Raw genomic sequence first — 16440 nt, 5'->3', positions numbered from 1 at the left:
GGGAGGGGGGACACTCCCAGGCTCCTTGTCTGCTGTCCTAAGACAGGTCTTCCTAACGCTTCCGTTGACCTCGATGCCATTCACGTCCTCCACCTCCTTCCTACCTCAGTGCATTTTGGCTGCAGGAGGCCTTGGTAACAACCTGGCGAATGTGGCCACCTACCATTTACTTCCCTGAGGCAGATGATTCCAGTTTCACCATCTTTTATTGGATACAAAGCCACAAATTCTGATGCCCGCTTGAGTCCTTGTAAATACATCCACAGGGTACGTTGGGCAGAGGGCATCATCTACGGGTGATGTGGAGCAAAGTGCTGGGACGGTGATGCCCTGGTGGGGCAGAAAAGTGGGGCCAGGGAAGGCCCCCTGGGGGCTGGAGGTACAGGCACCACTTCAGAAACAAAACCAAAAATGCTCTCCACCCCTCTGCCTGATGTGCTTGGGGTGGGGGAAGCTCCCGTCTCAGCTCAGGACCACTGTAGCCTGGCTGCGGGGAAGGAAGGGCCTGGGGGCCGGTTGTGGAGGTCCCCGCCAGCAGGGCTCACCAGAGCCAGGCCTACTGGTGCCAGCCACCGAGGCCAGCCTGCCCCTGGATGCAGGACGTCTGCCGGGGCAGAGCTGAGGCCTGGGGCCATGCCAGCAGTGGCAGGCGAGGCTTGGATTCGCAGCGGGGAAGCCTGCCTGATTGTCGGGGCAGTCTTGGGACTGGCCAGGGTCCCAAGGGGTTGGGGTAGGTCTAGGAGCTGGTGCCTTCGTTGACCTTGGTGTTCCGATCTTCACCCAATCCTAAACCTTATCCTCAGCAAGGCTGCAGATGAACACACTTGTCCAGGAATAAATACATACACACAGTACACAGCAATATATACAGAAATGGGGCCTGGGACAAGGCCGGGTGAGAAAGCACAGCCACCAGCGGGTAAAGACAGAAGTGCCAGGCCTCTGGGGAGGCAAGTTACACTCATCGGGGACTGAGCTGGGACAGATCCCATTGGTATGAGCTAACGCCTCCAGGCCCGCAGGCCCACACCCACTCCCCAACGCTCCTTTTTTCACCCCAAGTCCACCAGGAACTGGGTCTTTGGCACCAATAGTCACTCTGGAAAGGTCTTCAACTGAGTGCCCGAGAGGGACTTGGACATGGGAGGCTCTTCACCCATGGCCCAGAGACTAGAGACCAGGACCAGGAGAACAGGCAGGCCCCAAAGGCAAAGGACAGAGTCAAACCTTGGAGCAGCAGGCCTTGGGAAGGAGGCGGCTTTTTTTAAAATAACAATTCCTGGGGGGGGGGGTGGCAGGGGTGCTGCCTCAAACTCCACTCTCTTGCAGGACTAGGAAAACACGAGCTGCCTTGGTCCTTGGGTGGTCTCTTGGCCGGTGAAAAGCACAGCTCCAGGCAGCCCCCTCTCCCTCAGGGATCCAGATACATAGGGCATCACCTTTGTTCTGCCAGTACTGCAGGGAGGCAACCTGAATAAAGCATGATGTACTCAGGCCACATCTGCCAAGTCTCCCAGGTGCTGGGCAGGACTATATGATGGGGAGAGGTGGTGGTAGGGACATCAAGAGGCCACCACCCAGGGGCCTTGACACATGCTGGGACCCCTGGAGCAGGGCTTGCCTGGGTCTGCTCTCAGATGTTCCTCTCTGCATCCCATCAGGTGTGAGATAACAGAGGAGTGAAGGATGAGGGGCTCCTACGGATGGCCAGGCCTTCTATCCCTGCCCCCCACCTTCAGCCCTAGCTGTGTGGCTGCTAAAGTGACCAAGTAGAGCATCCGAGCAAATCAAAACTCCCCACTCCGACAGCACCCTTCCCCCGATGGGAGGCAAAAAAATAGCATAGATCTGGTGGGGAGCCTGCACACCCTCTAGTTCCCAGGGGCAGACACGAAGGCCGGGGCACACCCGTCTGTCAGCCGCAGGTGTGCAGTGGGACCCTGTGACCCATCACTCCCGTGGGCAGGGGCACTGGCCCCAGGACAAGGGTCAGTCCTTTTCAGCACCACCTCCCACCCACTCGAACCCACTACCCGTGCATTCTAGCCTTTCCCAGAACTGCTACCAGGCATTCCGGAGGGCATCTTCCCTGGGAGAAACTGCCCAAAGCCCTGCATTCAGAGATGGAGGCTTCCTGGGGTAGAAAAAGTCCCTCAGTAGTACAGCCTCAGGCCAAGCAGGGCATCCCTTTGTGCTTTGTCCAGGAGACAGGGAGGGAGCACCTCTGGTCCTGGGGTCACAGGGAGCCGGGGCTCTGAGGATGCAGGTGGCAAAGCAGAGCAGACACACCCAGGGCAGCCAGGCCCAGTGGACTGCCACCTCCTTTCCAGGCCCCAGAACAAAGTTGTGCTTCTCCTCCGTGACTCCTGGAGACAAGGCTGGGGAGTTAGGAGCCAATGGAACCAGGTGCTCTGGGGTGGGGATGCCACACAGCTAAGGCTTCGTGCAGGACTGGACAGGGAGTTGCCAGCACGACACCCTTGGTAGTTCAGGTCTTCAAAGGGCAGGGCTAGAATGAGCCATGGGAGGAAAATCATCAACAATGAAAAGAGCTGGGACACAGCTGGGTGGGGAGCCGGGGGAGCTTGGCACACTGCTGATCCCATGGGGTCCCAGCTCTGGAGGCCTCGTTGGAGGGGACCCCAGGGCAGGTCTTTATGTCCATGCCAGGTTGTGGCAGAGTTGGGTTCCTGGAAAAGACTGAGAAACTAGAGGAGCCCAGCCCCAGCCAGGACCAAGGGCCTAATGATCAGGGCTGAGAGCCCATCCTGTAACAGGAGAGAAGGAACCCCTAAGATGGATCTAGGTTAATGTTTGAAAGAACTTTCCAAATGAAGGTTGGCAGGACCCACAGCTTTTGTATCACTGTGGGAGTCCTGAGAGGAGGAACTGGGGACACCTGAGTCTTTAAAGCCATAGTGCCAGGACCTGGTCCTTTGGGAACCATGCAAGGGTCAATGAAGGCCCCCATTTGCGTATTAAGCCAATGGTCTTGCTCAGGTCCCAGCACTGCCCCACGTGGAAGATGCCCAACACAGCCCTCAGCCCGTGGGGCCAGCAGAGACTGGAGGGAGCAAGTCCGATGAGGGGGGCTCATCCTCATTCTTGGCCCCATGGGTCTGGCTCCCTACCAAGGCCACAACTGCAAGCAAGCTAGCCAGATGAGAACCAAACCAAACCACGCCTCTTCTGGGCTCCTCCAGGTCCTTGCACAGAGGGCAGCCTAGTGACTCCCTTCCCCAGAGCCTTGGGGACCCAAAGGCCATCAGATTCCTGCCCAAGCACCTGGGTTAGAAGTACATTCCTTGAGGACACGATCTGTTTCTCATTGCTGACAGCAGTTCCCAGCTGGGACCTCGCCCCTCCAGAGGCTCAGGGCTGGTGGAAGATATAGAAACATGCACCTTTTAGCTCTGAATTTAGTTCTGGTGTGTCGTGGGGTACCTGGCAGCTGGGAGGGGTCTTTTTCCTACAGCAATAAAAACACTAAGTGTTCTCAACCTGGCAACAGCCCCCTCTTGGGAGTGGGGGTCTTGATGTCCTGGGGAAAAGTCCTGGATGAATGTTTTGTCCTCCCAAGCCCACTCCCACTCACTCACTGCGCTCCCACCTCCCACTCTGGGCGGACCACCTTCTCAGACCCCTCTGCCTGTCTCTTAACCCTGGAGAATGCAGACCCAGAGCCCCGAGGGCTGCCTGAAGGGGGAGCCCCACGGCGGGCTGGGACAGGGCTGGGGGAGAGAAGAGCCCTCCTTGCAAGTCTGAGCTGCCGGGTGGAGCAACCCTCTGGCCTGGGGTCCAGCAGAGGCCCCCGACCAGGAGGCCGGACCTCCGAGAGGAGAGGCCTGCCCCAGCCGACTGAGCAGCTGAGGAGCCCTGGGTGGTTGGTTATTGCAGATCTTCAGAGCGATGACACCGAGTGCTGGTGGTGACCCAGCTCTTCTCTGGCTGTGCCCAGAAGGCTGCTCCAGCTGGGGGTGGGGGTGGGGGGAGTCAGGGGACAGCTTCTGTCTGATCTCCTGCCCAGGAGGGGCTGTGCTCAGGGTCAGGCCTGTTGCTCCACTGTCCCAGCAGGAGGACAGGAGACTGACAACCCCTCCCTGGAGGCCGGGGAGGATATCACTAGGCCTCCAAAGGTCAAGTCCAAATCAGGGTCCCTCTGGAGGTCCAAAGAGAGCGCCCTGGCGTGGGGCTGGCAGGGGCCCTGCCGCCCCCCACCCGGGTTAGCAGCCGCCTTCCACTTTGACGTGCAGGATCTTAGAGAAGCCGGGCCTCCGTCTCAGGGCCTGCAGACCAAACCTGTATTAGTTCCCCTCGGGGCCAGACAGGTGGAGCCCTCCCCTCAAACACCCAAGTCACCAACCCCAGCCTATGGATGCCACTTGGGGTCTTGGACGGCCTCATAGCCAACGGCTCACCTGGAGTTTTGTCACCATGTCCTCAAACAGCTTCTGGGCCTCAGGACTGCTGGGTTCTTTGAAATAATCGGCAATCCCAATCTGGACCACAATGGACTTGAGGTTCCGGCAAATGCCTGGGAAAAGGTGGGTAAGGTGGGGGCCGGCGTCTGACCTGGGCAATGGGGCTGGTTCCTCTCCTTTTACTAAGTCAGAACCCTCTGAGAGACAGTTGTGTGCCAGGCACGGGGAGCGGACCCATGCTGCCCTGGGTTCAGCGGGGCAAGGAGGGAAGGTGGAGGGTGGGGTCAAAGAGCAGAGGGTGCCCGACATCGCTCACTGTTGAAATGCAGCAGGGCCTTGGGGGTGACAGGGGTGGCCGTGAGCACCAACATCTCCAGTCCCTTCAGGCCTTCCCGGCAGACTTCCGCCGCCACTTCCTGGGTGATCTCTGACACGTGGTCCAGCTCCAGGACCTGCAGCCGCATGCAGTTTCTCGCTAGGAAGAGGGAAAGGAGGGGAGGTCCTGCTGACAAACACCCCAGCTCACCTCCTGCCCAGCGCAGGGCTCCCGCCGCCACACGGCCTGCAGCCCTGAGCCCCGCTGCGATTTCAGTGTTGCATCTATGCCTGCCTCCCATCACCCCAGACCCAGGTCCCAAAGAAAACTCACCGAGTGATGCCAGGCCCTGCACCCCACAGCCGGCACCCCCGACCCCCAGGGCCCGGAGGTGGGGCCAACACCGACCGATCATCTGCAGGCAGCGGTTACTGAAGCGCGTAGGCTGCTGGCTGGAAAACAGGGTCGAGGGTGGTCTGTCAGGGAAGCCACTGGCTGCAGGGTCCCCCAACCCTGCTCCTCTTTCGGGGCCGGCCTGTGAAGCAAGGGCCCCACCAACCACCCAACTACTCAAGTCAGAAACCTGGGATCATCCATGACCCCTCCACCCTCACCTCCTGTCAAGACCTGCAGAATCTGATTCCTGAATAACTTCAATCTGCACTTCCGACCACCATCAACAGTTATCTGATTATAACCTAGTCTCTGTGCTGGCTCATCCTCCATGCAGCTGACACTGAGCCACTCATGCCCACACTTTCTCACTCAGTCATTCAACAAATGCTTCTCAAGTGTCTACAATGGCCGAGAACAACTGACCTGGGCCCTGGAGATACAGTGGTGACATGGTGCCTGCCCCTACGAGGTGGACAGTCGAGGGCACACAGAACATTACAAGTCTAATGTAATCCCCTTTTTTTTTGTTGTTGTTGTTTTTTTTGCCTTCTCTAGGGCCGCTCCCATGGCATGTGGAGGTTCCCAAGCTAGGGGTCCAATCGGAGCTGTAGCTGCCGGCCTATGCCAGAGCCACAGCAACGTGGGATCCAAGCCGTGTCTGCGACCTACACCACAGCTCACGGCAACACCAGATCGTTAACCCACTGAGCACAGTCCAGGGATTGAACACACAACCTCATGGTTCCTAGTCAGATTTGTTAACCACTGTGCCATGACAGGAACTCCCTAATCCTTTTTTTTAAAGCCCTTAAAATGACCCAATAGCTTCCTGGCTTTCCAGTGCTTTCAAGATAAAATGCAAAAAATATAGAGATGGCGTTCCCGTCGTGGCTCAGTGATAACAAATCTGACTAGGAACCATGAGGTTGTGGGTTTGATCCCTGGCTGCTCAGTGGGTTTAAGGATCTGGTGTTGCCATGAGCTGTGGTGTAGGCTGGCAGCTGTAGCTCCTCTTGGACCCCTAGCACGGGAACCTCCATATGTCGCGAGTGCGGCCCTAAAAAGACAAAAAAAAAAAAATTCTAGGGAGTTCCCGCTGTGGCACAATAGGATTGGTGGTATCTCTGCAGCACCAGGACGCAGGTTTGATCCCTGGCCCAGCACAGTGGGTTGAAAGATCTAGCACAGTGGGTTAAAGGATCCAGCGTTGCCACAGCTGTGGTATGGGTCACAACTGTGGCTCAGATCTGATCCCTGGCCAGGAACTCCATATGCCACAGGGTATCCTCAAAAAAAGCAAAAATATAAAACCCTTAGGCAAGGCCTTCTGACCTTGGCCCAACCTTCTCCTCCACACTCTGTGCTGGCTGGCTCCTGCTCACCACTCACACCAAACTTGCTGTTTCCCTGAACACTTCATCCCTCAACAATCGCCCAGGCAGCAGGCCTCTTTTAGGCATCTGCAGTGCGCCTGGTACCCGGAACACGGAAACAGACATTCACAGCCTCTGCCCTGAGAAATGTGAGTCTAGGGTCGACTGAAATACAGAGAAAACAACTGTAAAATGGACTACAGCAGGGGCCAGGAAAGGGTGCGACAGGAATGGAGGCAGGGGAGCAGGGACAAATTCTACCAGGGTGTTGGTGAGGGGACACTGGGTGACTTGGGAGGAGGGGCATGGAGGGCAGGTCCAGGGAGGGGAAAAGCCTGGTATGTTTGAGGAACTCCAAGTAGAGCCATGGATGATCTCATACCCTGGATTCTCTGAAAACCAGCTCTTCTGTGTATTATAAATTGACCTCCCTAAACTGCCTCCTCTGTGCCAAACAAGTCTGGCTATTTCCAGCCCTCACTTAGGAACACGCACGATGGGATCTGTAGCCTTTATGCACATATCTCATCTAAGCCAGCTACAGTCCTAAGAAAGCTCACAGAGCCCTAACAGCATCTTCACTTCACAGTTGAGAAATGAAGGCATGACTGTGTTACCCAAAGTCACACTGCTAGCAAGCCAGGACATGATCCCAAGTCTGATTCGAAGCCCTGCTCCTGTCGCCTAAAGATAGAGATTGATGAATATGAATCTGTCACCCTGAACAGGTGTTAGAATGGGCCCCCATCTGCTCAGTCCTCAGCCCCACGCCTGCCCCCCCACCCCGCCCTCCTCCTCCAACCCCCACCCTCCTTGGGCTCACCAGGGGTGAAGTGGCGCCACCTGGAGGGAGACGATCTCTCTGCAGCCCGCGCCCAGGGCCCAAATGACTTCATGGCCCACCGGGTCTGTGGCGCTTCTGTTGAAAAGACACAGCTGGGACCACCCACTCTGGTGACTCCCGCTCCCTTCCCTTGGGCCACAGAGCTCTTGGCCCAGGAACCATGAGGGAGGGGTACGCAGAGCCCAGGGGTCCCTTGGGCCTGAGGCCTTGCTTCTGAGGGCATGGACCCACCTGTAGGTGACAGCCTGCAGGGCTCGGCAGTAGCAGCTGGCCAGCCAGAGCGAACGGTCCGTGAGGATGTTGGGACAGTGGGAAATGCGCAGGATCAGCAAGTTGCCCCCTGCCGCCTTCAGCAGAGACTCCAGCCCTGCTTCCAGGCAGCCCCTGGGGAATGCCAAGAGGTCAGGGCACTGCCTGTGGCCACCTCCTCCCCTGGGAAGCATCCTCACATAACTTTGGGTTTGCGGCCAAGGAGCAGCCCCCCATCCGCCCACCATGGCCTCACCGGGTACTCCGGGCATACTCCTCTTTGCTCTCCTTCTTGCCCCGCTGCCGGGGCTTCAGGTTCTGCAGTGTCAGCGAGTGGGCCTGGGTGCACCACTGAGCCAGCATTGCCAAGAACTGCAGGGAGAGAGGGGTTACCTGGGAAGCAGGGGATCTGAGTATGGGGGACCAGCCCCAGGATAGGAGGCCACTTCAGGGAGCAGGCTAGCGCTGCAGTGTTGTAAGAGATGCAAGACCAGAGCTTGCGAGGGCCAGACTTAGCCAGGGAAAAGGTGGGTCCATGGCAAGGGTGACCGGGAGTGGGGAGTGGGGGCAGGGAAGGCGGGAAGGGACAGGCACCTTGGAACAGACTCGGGCATTCTCCAGCAGCACCCGTGTCCAGACGGCAGGGTGGCGAGCCACGAAGCGCCAGTCCCGGCAGACCTCGGCGGCATGGAGCAGTGTGCGTGTGTCCAGGTAGGTGAAGATGCAGAACAGGGCCGCTCGCATCTTGAGGATCTCTGGGCTGATGACTTCATTGGAGCGTGAGGGGCTGCCCCTCTCAGCTCGTCGACCCCGCCCACTGCCTCCCTCAGGGCGGGCTGCACAATACCAGAGAGTCAAAGGTCAGTGGGGGGTATAGGTGGGGACCTGGGATAGGGCAGGAGCTGCAGGAGGAATGGGCGTGACAGACCCATACTGGGGGACCAGCAGCTCCGGAGGAGGGACAAAGGGCCTCTGCTTCCCCCTCCTCTGCATCATCCCCATCCCTAATTTTGCAGATTAGAAGAAGGTGGCCCTTTCTCGTGTGAAATTATTATTATTATTATTTTTTGTCTTTTTGCCTTTTCTAGGGCCGCACCTGCGGCCTATGGAGATTCCCAGGCTAGGGGTCGAATAGGAGCTGTAGTCTCCATCCTATGCCAGAGCCAGATCCAAGCTGCATCTGCGACCTACACCATAGTTCACGGCAGCGCCAGATCCTTAACCCACTGAGCAAGGCCAAGGCTCGAACCTGCAACCTCATGGTTCCTATTCGGATTCGTTAACCACTGCGCCATGACAGGAACTCCCGAACTTTCTTTATAAGGTCATACATCATCACGTACCCAAAGTTATCCCCTAGATGAGTGACTGAGTCAAGTTTGGAGAAGGAAGGGGTTTGGAAGGCTAGGTTACAGATGGACGTAACATAACCTGCACCTTAGGAGTTCTCATCGTAGCTCAGCAGTAACGGACCTGACTGGTAACCATGAGGATGTGGATTCGATCCCTGACCTTGCTCAGTGGGTTAAGGATCTGACTGTTGCTGGCTCTGGTATAGGCCGGCAGATGCAGTTCCGACTCGACCCCTAGCCTGAGAACGTCCATGTGCCGTGGGTATGGCCCTAAAAAGACAAAAACAAAAAACAAAACCAAAAAAAACCCACAAACCTGCACCTCTGTGAACAGAAGGTAGGTGAGAGGCTGCCCAGAGCAGTTACAGGGACACAGCCATACATAATAGACATGAACCCTCTAGCCTCCTGACCCTGGAACCCAAGTAGGCACATGGCCTTGTGTATAAACGGGACGGGGCTAGACCCACTGTCCCAGGGCTTCAGTTTGAACCCTCAACTCCTCTCCCATGAATGTCATGAGAATGGACCCCCTTAGCTGCGGCATCCTTACGTGATACCCACCCCGAGAGCCCCCGTGCTATGGCATTGCCCTGTCACAGCAGCTCCGACCCCAGGCTAGCAGGGCACTGTGCAGGAGGGAGCTTGTCATTCTCACTGTGGGAAGTCCAGGGCAAAGGGAATGGTGGAGCAGGAGCCCAGGAGATGTATGCCTTGGCTCTGTGTCCCCTGAGAGGGCCCAGCACCGTGGAAAGACTGACCTCTTAGTCCACCTTCCCAGGACTCACCTGAGAGCCGGCAGCTGCTCAACGGCCCAGCCACAGCAGGCCCAGGGCGAGGGGCATCCGAGGGGCCCTCAGCCTCTGACTCAGTGGTTCGGGAGCCCACATCCGAGACGTCACCCTCCTCCCCCTCCGTGCTGTGTCGGCGGGGTCTGCGCTGCCAGTTCTGGATGGCCTGGCGCCGCAGGCCTGAGCTGCGCGGGAGCTGGGCCCGCTCTGAGCCACCATTGGCAGCCTGGACCCGTGTGCCCAAGCCCCCGGGGCCACTGTCCTCAGGGGTCCCCTCTTCTGGCCGGGGCAGCTCCAGACTGTCACTGTCATAGCAACCTGAGCTCTGGGATGCAGCTGGGATGCGACTGGAGGCCCTGGGGTGGGGTGGACCAGATGGTGAGGAGCAAGGGGTACTAGGCCTGCCCCAACTTCCCACGCCACCCCTACCACCCAGGGCAACCAACCCACCCACCCTACTTTCTAAGAGTTGCCTCTGGGTGTGGAAGAGCAGGCAGAGATGACCCAAGGAGGATGAGGGCAGGAGAAGAAGCCAAGCCCCTAGATGGGCCAGCCACGCAACAGGCCAGTGGATCTTCCAGGGGGAGGGCGGGCTGTGTGGGGTGGGCCAGGCCCGAGGCTTACCCTGTGCTGGGAGAGGAACCATGCCGTGACACCGCGTATGTGCTAGGCACGGCCGGGCCCACGTGGTGTTCTCTCTGCGGGCCCCAGAGGGGAGGGAAAGGTGGAGGTGGCGGGGGGTGGGGGGTGGGCAGAGGAGGCCAGAGGATGAGAAGCAGCAGGAGAAACAGGTACAACATGGACAGAAGAGGGGATGGGGAGGAGAGAGAAGAAAGATAAAAGTTGGGAAAGATGGACAAGCAGACAGACAGACAGAGGCAGGCTCACCGGCCCCCTCCCCACACCCACGAAGCACCCCAGCCCCGGGCTTGTGGCTCCTGGACTCTCATTTGCTGGAAGGGGCAGAGGTGAGCCCCTGCCTGAGGACGGGGGCTGCTGGACACATCTCACGACCGCCTCGGGGCTGGCCCTCCTGCCGTCAGAGGGGCTCCCCTATTCCCAGTCCCCTGCTTCAGGCCTGGGGTCCACTCTTCTGGGAAGAGCCCCAGAAGCCTGGAGCATCACAGGGGGATGTCGGGCCACGTGGCCCAGGTTGCAGGGGGCCAGGTGGGGGAGGGAAGGCAGTGGGCACTCACCGATCTGCCGGGGCCCCGGGTGCCAGGCCCAGCGCCGCTTCCCCCAGCTCCGCGGCCCAGGCTGGCGCTGGGTGTGCTGCCGCAGCTACTGCTGATGACCTGCAGCTGCCGCTCGGCGCGGTCGGCCCGCTCAAGGAGCTCCTCGATGAACTGCTGCAGCCGCAGCTTGGCACTGGCCTCCCGCGCTGCCGTCTCCTTCAGGAACTGGTCAATCTGCACCACCTCCCTGGGCCCGGAGCAGTCTCTTACCCCAGTGCCTCGGTCCGGCTGCCCACCCACCCTCTGGAGGAGCCCCTGAGTGGTAGGGAGAGACGTGGGCACAGCTGGCCGTGGTGTCCACTGGCAGTCACGTGGGTAGATGAAGAACACAGCTGGGAGCACTGCCCCACACGATGGCACACGCAGAAAGGCAAGCACACACTCCACGTCATGTCCCCACCCCCCACCAAGCCAGCCCCAGACACACCAGACACTCTTGCTCCCCAGAGAAATACTCGCAGGCCTTCTCGGTCACACACAGCCACCTCTTCCCTCCAGAAACACTCATGGGCACACACTTACAGACCACATAGCCCAGTGACCAGCCCCACCCACTCTTACACACGTATTTATGTCATGTTCATTCACAGGCACACACTCACAGTCCTTAGACTGTGCAGAGCCCTACCAACACATTCACACACACACACACACACACACACACACACACTCAGAAACATTCCCAGATGCAGAAAAGCACTTACAGTTGCACCAACCTCCAGGGGTTTCGCGTGCACACAGCACACTTAAAAGTCATGTGAGTCTTTACTCTTGAATGCATTCACAGTTGTTCATTCGACCATTCAACATTTATTAAGCACCTTCTAGGTGCCAGGCACGGTTCTAGGTGTTGGGACTACAGCAGTGAACAAAGCAGAGAAAAATTCCTGCCCCCATGGAGCTTATATCACAATGGGGACAGATAAATAACATCTATAGATTTCATAATTCTACATTTAAAGACCAGAGGAATTTAAAGACCAGAGAGGCCAGCCAAGAAGATTGAGAAGAAGTCAACAGAAAGAGAGATGGAAATCCCAGGAGAGTGTCTTAGAAGGCAAATTAAAGAGGCATTTCAAGGATCAGCTGTGTCAAATGCTGCTGATGGTCCAGGTAAGATGATGACTTGGTCTCAGTAACATGAAGGTCACTGATGAGAGTGAGAGGACAGTGATGGAGGTAGACACCTGATCAGGGAGGTTCAAGAGAGAAAGTAGGGAAAGAAACTGGAGACAAGGAACATGAACAATATTTTCAAGGAGTTTTCTGAAAAGAAAAAAAAAAAAAAAAGGGAGTTCCTGTCGTGGCTCAGTGGTTAACGAATCCGACCAGGAACCATGAGGTTGCGGTGAACCCTGGCCTTGCTCAGTGGGTTAAGGATCCGGCGTTGCCGTGAGCTGTGGTGTAGGTCGCAGACACGGCTCAGATTCCGAGTTGCTGTGGCTGTGGTGTAGGCTGGCGGCCACGGCTCCGATTTGACCCCTAGCCTGGGAACCTCCATATGCCGTGGGAGCGGCCCAAGCAATGACAAAAAGACAAAAAAAGTTTTCTGTAAGGAGGAGACAAGGGGGTTAGACAGATAGGAGAAAGGACAGTATGTCTGCACGTTTTTGGGAATGATACAGTAGATAGGGAAAACCTGATGAGGGAGGCGGGGAACTGAGCCCCATCTCTGTGTAGGTAAAAGGGAAGAGGATCTGGTGCCATAATCAGGAGCTGGCCTTGACTAGGAGGATAGAGAAGAAAGAGAAACCATCTTCACTGTCAGGCACGTGGTCACACTGCCATGGACTCAGAGCTCTAAACACACACACCTTCATGACACTCTTGGCCTCAAACGCACCACCGTTACATGCTAGTGACCACAGATCCCATATAATTCGGCCACATACGTTGCCACACTCGCGACGGTGGTGGCGGCACAGTGACACATGCAGTCACCTACTCAGGAACATTCGCGGACACACCCACCCACAGGGCCCGGTGGGCCACTCACTGCTGCTTGCGGCTCAGCTCCTGTTCCTTGTGCACCAGGTCCTGCTTGAGCGAGGCCAGCAGCTCCACACTCACGTCCACCTGGCGCGAGAGCTCCGATGCGCGCTCCTCCAGCTCCTCCTTCTCGCGCCCCAGCCGCGCGCTCTCCTGCCGCGCTGTCTCCAGCTCTGCCGCCTTACGCTCCAGCTCGGCCTGCAGCCGGCCCACCTGACCCGCGATCTTCTGCTCCACCTCCTCGCTCAGCCTCTCCAGCCGTCGGTCCACCTCCAGCTTCTCCAGCGCGCGGATCTTGAGGCGCGCCAGGCCCTCCTCATAAGCCACATCGGCGGGCGAGGGGGACGCGGGAGAGGCGGAGGCCGGCCCAGAGCAGGAGCCGGGGCCGGGGCCGGGCGGTGGCGTCGAGCACGCCGAGGAGGCCACAGACTTGCGGGCGAACAGCTCCCCCAGGGGAATCTCGATCTCGCGCAGCGCGTAGCGCGCAGCTGCGGCGGGCACGAGGCCCGGCTCGGCCAGCTCCTCGCAGGGCAGGCTGGCGGGCACCAGGTCGCCCGGGAAGTGGGCGAGGGGCGCATGGTGGTGATGGTGGTGCAGCAGGTGTGGCGCCGCGGGCGACGGCCCGGTCGCCTGCTCCTTGCCCTGGAAGGACGTGCTCTCGAAGACCTCGCGTCGGGCGCCGGGCACGGCCAGCAGGGCGGCGGGCTCGGGCGCCAGCTGGAAGCCCGAGGCGGCGGCGGCAGCGGCGGCCGCTGCGGCGCTGTCGCAGATGCTGTTTGTCTTGGAGAGGATGTAGAGCGTCTCGTACGTGTGGCTGTACTCCAGGTGCGCGCGCAGGGACGACAGGCTCCGGAAGCGCTTGTGCTCCCCGCAGCGGGGGCAGCGGTAGGGCAGGTCCAGCGAGGCCATGGCCCCGCCGCCCCCGCCGCGCCCGGGCTCCACCGCGGCCGCCCTGCGGGTCAGCCGGGCGCGCTCATGGGGGGCCGCGGGCGAGCCCCCCTGAGGGGTCAGGAGGGGTCAGGCAGGCTCAGGGCGCTGGCGGCCAGGGGCAAGGAGGCTAGAAGAGAGGGAGCAAGCCTTAGGAGGGTGGTAACCCTCCGCATCTCCATCCCTTATGCCCCGATCCTTGACGAAAAGGACTTCCCCAGAAAACACATGCCCAGAAGAGGGGCGAGGTGGGACCAACGGCCAGTCCTGCCAGAGCGAACTGGCCTGCTCTGGTACCTGTGTGAGGGCTGTACATGCACGAGCGTGAGAAAGAATGAGAATTCTCTAAGAAGAAGCAGAAGAAGAAAAAAAAAGGCATTAGTTTTATTTATAATAGTCCCAACCTGGACATAACTCAAGTGCCCATCACCAGTAGAATGGATAAATTGTGTTATATTCATAACGGGATGTTACCCAGCAATAAGAAAAAGAACCCCTGGTACATGCAACAACATGGGTGAATCCATTTAACATTATGCTGCATCAAAGCAGCCACACCAGAGTGCACACTGTGGATTTCGTGCATAATGGAGCTCAAGAACAGACTAAATTGATGATGATGGAAGTCAGAACAGAGGTTACCCCCTGAGGCCTGTGTGGACTGGAAGGGGCAGGAGGGAAACTTATGCTGAAGATGTTCTCTATCTTGACATGAGTGGTGGTTATACAGGTGTACACTTAGATTAGTGCATCCTCATGTACTTGGCTGTATGTATGTTACATCTCAAAACAACAACAAAACCCCAAACCCTATTTCTATGTCTTCCAAACCACACTCATCAGACTGGCTGATCTGCTAGTACCATGGTGCAGTGACCAAGATGTCACCTCATCTGATGATACCTATGTGTGCGTGTCACTGTTTGTTCCTGGTCCTGCTTCTGTCCTATGCCCTCCCATCCTGACTACCCTTTGCTCCAAAGGCCATATTTGTCTTTTTCGGGCCCCTTCTGGCACAAGTCCCTACCCTTCCTGGCATCCCATCCCAGTCACCCTGGACTCTTGGTGCCCATCCCCCTCATTCCTGGCTTCCCACCTCACGAAACCTCTACCCCATTCCTCACTGCCATCCTCTTCCTAACTGCCGGCAATTGGGCTTCAACCACCCTCTGCTGTCACTGTGCTCCTCTGGCTCATAGGCCACCTGCTAATCAGACAATGCAGTTGTCATCAAGGGTCTTCATCCACCTGGTCCCTTGCTGCCCTGTTTGGCCTCTCTGACCTCCTCTTCTTGCTGCCTTCCTACTCTTCCTGTCTCCTGGTGGGAGGTCTGCCTTGATGCCCTCTTTGCCTCTATCCTCTCCCAGGTAGTCTGCTTCACGCACACCTTTAAGTCTTGACTCTCAGCTCTACCTCCCTTTCCTGACCTATTCTTGAGTTCGGACCGCCTCCTGGCTTTCCACAGGTATGTATGGGTGGATGTCTGTTCCCTTTACCAGCCCAACACCCAGTCTTCCTTCTGGCAAGAGCACCCTGCTTTGACTGTGGGGAACCATCCTTCCTTCTCCACTTTCTCAGTCCATGTGGTCTGGGTGGGGGTTGATGGTCCACCCTGATTGCAGGAGAAGAATGCGATATAGGCCTGGCGGATCCAAGTCCTGAGATGGACACAGATCAGCTGCCTTGTCTCAGGGAGTCATTTCTCCAAGACTTCTCTGGCATTACTGGGGAATGCATCCTCTTTGGGCTCAGGTTTCTAAGCGGATGGGGAGGGCCAGAGCCGTGAGGGCCATCTTTGTCTCCTTTGGGAGGACCCACCTGGGAATGAAGCCAATGCAGAGAGGCAGAGCTGAGATGGAGAAAGAGATTGCTACACTGAGATCCTGGCTTGTTCAATGGTGTGATCCAATCAATTCCCTTTACTGCTTTGGCCAGCTGGAGTTGGGTCTCTGTTACTGGTACCAAGAAAAATTCCGAACCCAGAAATTAGAATCAGAAATGAAATTTTGAAAAGATAGACCCTAAGAAGGAACTAGCTGAACTAAGTGGGGTAGTACCGCTTCCTTACTCAGAAGTTGGTGAATCCTGCTACAAAGCAGCAAAGCAGCTGATTAAATGCTTCCACTGCATCTAGAGCTCAGATATTCCTACCAAGACTGGCACTTTAGGGGACTTGTAGAAAAATGTCACCATGCTGGGGTACGGCCTTTCCTAGGAACCTCAGAAAGGTCCAATAAGAAAGAGACAAACTCTGGCTGAAAAAGGCCTATCGGAAAGCAGAGGGGAAGAAAATGCTGCTTTGCCCAGAAAGGCCCTTTCTGCCTAAGGCCAGTAATCCAGTATGGCTGAGAGTCAGATAATTAAGAGCCAGTTCTGTTTCTAGCTAAAGATAGGCAGGCTGGAAACACAGAGGGAGACAAACCTGGGGCCTGAGAGGCTCTTGACTCCTCAGGCTCTCTCGAACCCCTCCTGCTGTGCCCTCCCAGCTCAAAGGAGGCAACCATTATAAGCAGCCTTCCACTGGGATGCAGCTTGAATGAGGAGGGG

General features: G+C 57.5%; 1 protein-coding gene across 1 annotated transcript; it reads right to left on the bottom strand.

The window, feature by feature from the left end:
• Positions 1 to 187: 187 nt before the first annotated feature.
• FBXO41 (F-box protein 41) lies at positions 188 to 13875 on the bottom strand. Its single transcript, XM_047781771.1, has 12 exons — positions 12974 to 13875; positions 10939 to 11164; positions 10367 to 10440; positions 9740 to 10098; positions 8194 to 8435; positions 7856 to 7971; positions 7582 to 7734; positions 7330 to 7425; positions 5071 to 5189; positions 4738 to 4896; positions 4419 to 4534; positions 188 to 4286 (listed from the first exon to the last, which is right to left on the bottom strand). Exons 1-12 carry the CDS (start codon positions 13873 to 13875, stop codon positions 4224 to 4226), a joined length of 2625 nt encoding a protein of 874 aa, XP_047637727.1. The 3' UTR covers positions 188 to 4223.
• Between the last annotated feature and the right edge of the window lie 2565 nt (positions 13876 to 16440).

The sequence above is a fragment of the Phacochoerus africanus genome, chromosome 5 (genome assembly GCF_016906955.1).
Source record: "Phacochoerus africanus isolate WHEZ1 chromosome 5, ROS_Pafr_v1, whole genome shotgun sequence".
Taxonomy (NCBI): domain Eukaryota; kingdom Metazoa; phylum Chordata; class Mammalia; order Artiodactyla; family Suidae; genus Phacochoerus; species Phacochoerus africanus.
This window is presented reverse-complemented; position numbering and strand designations above follow the sequence as displayed.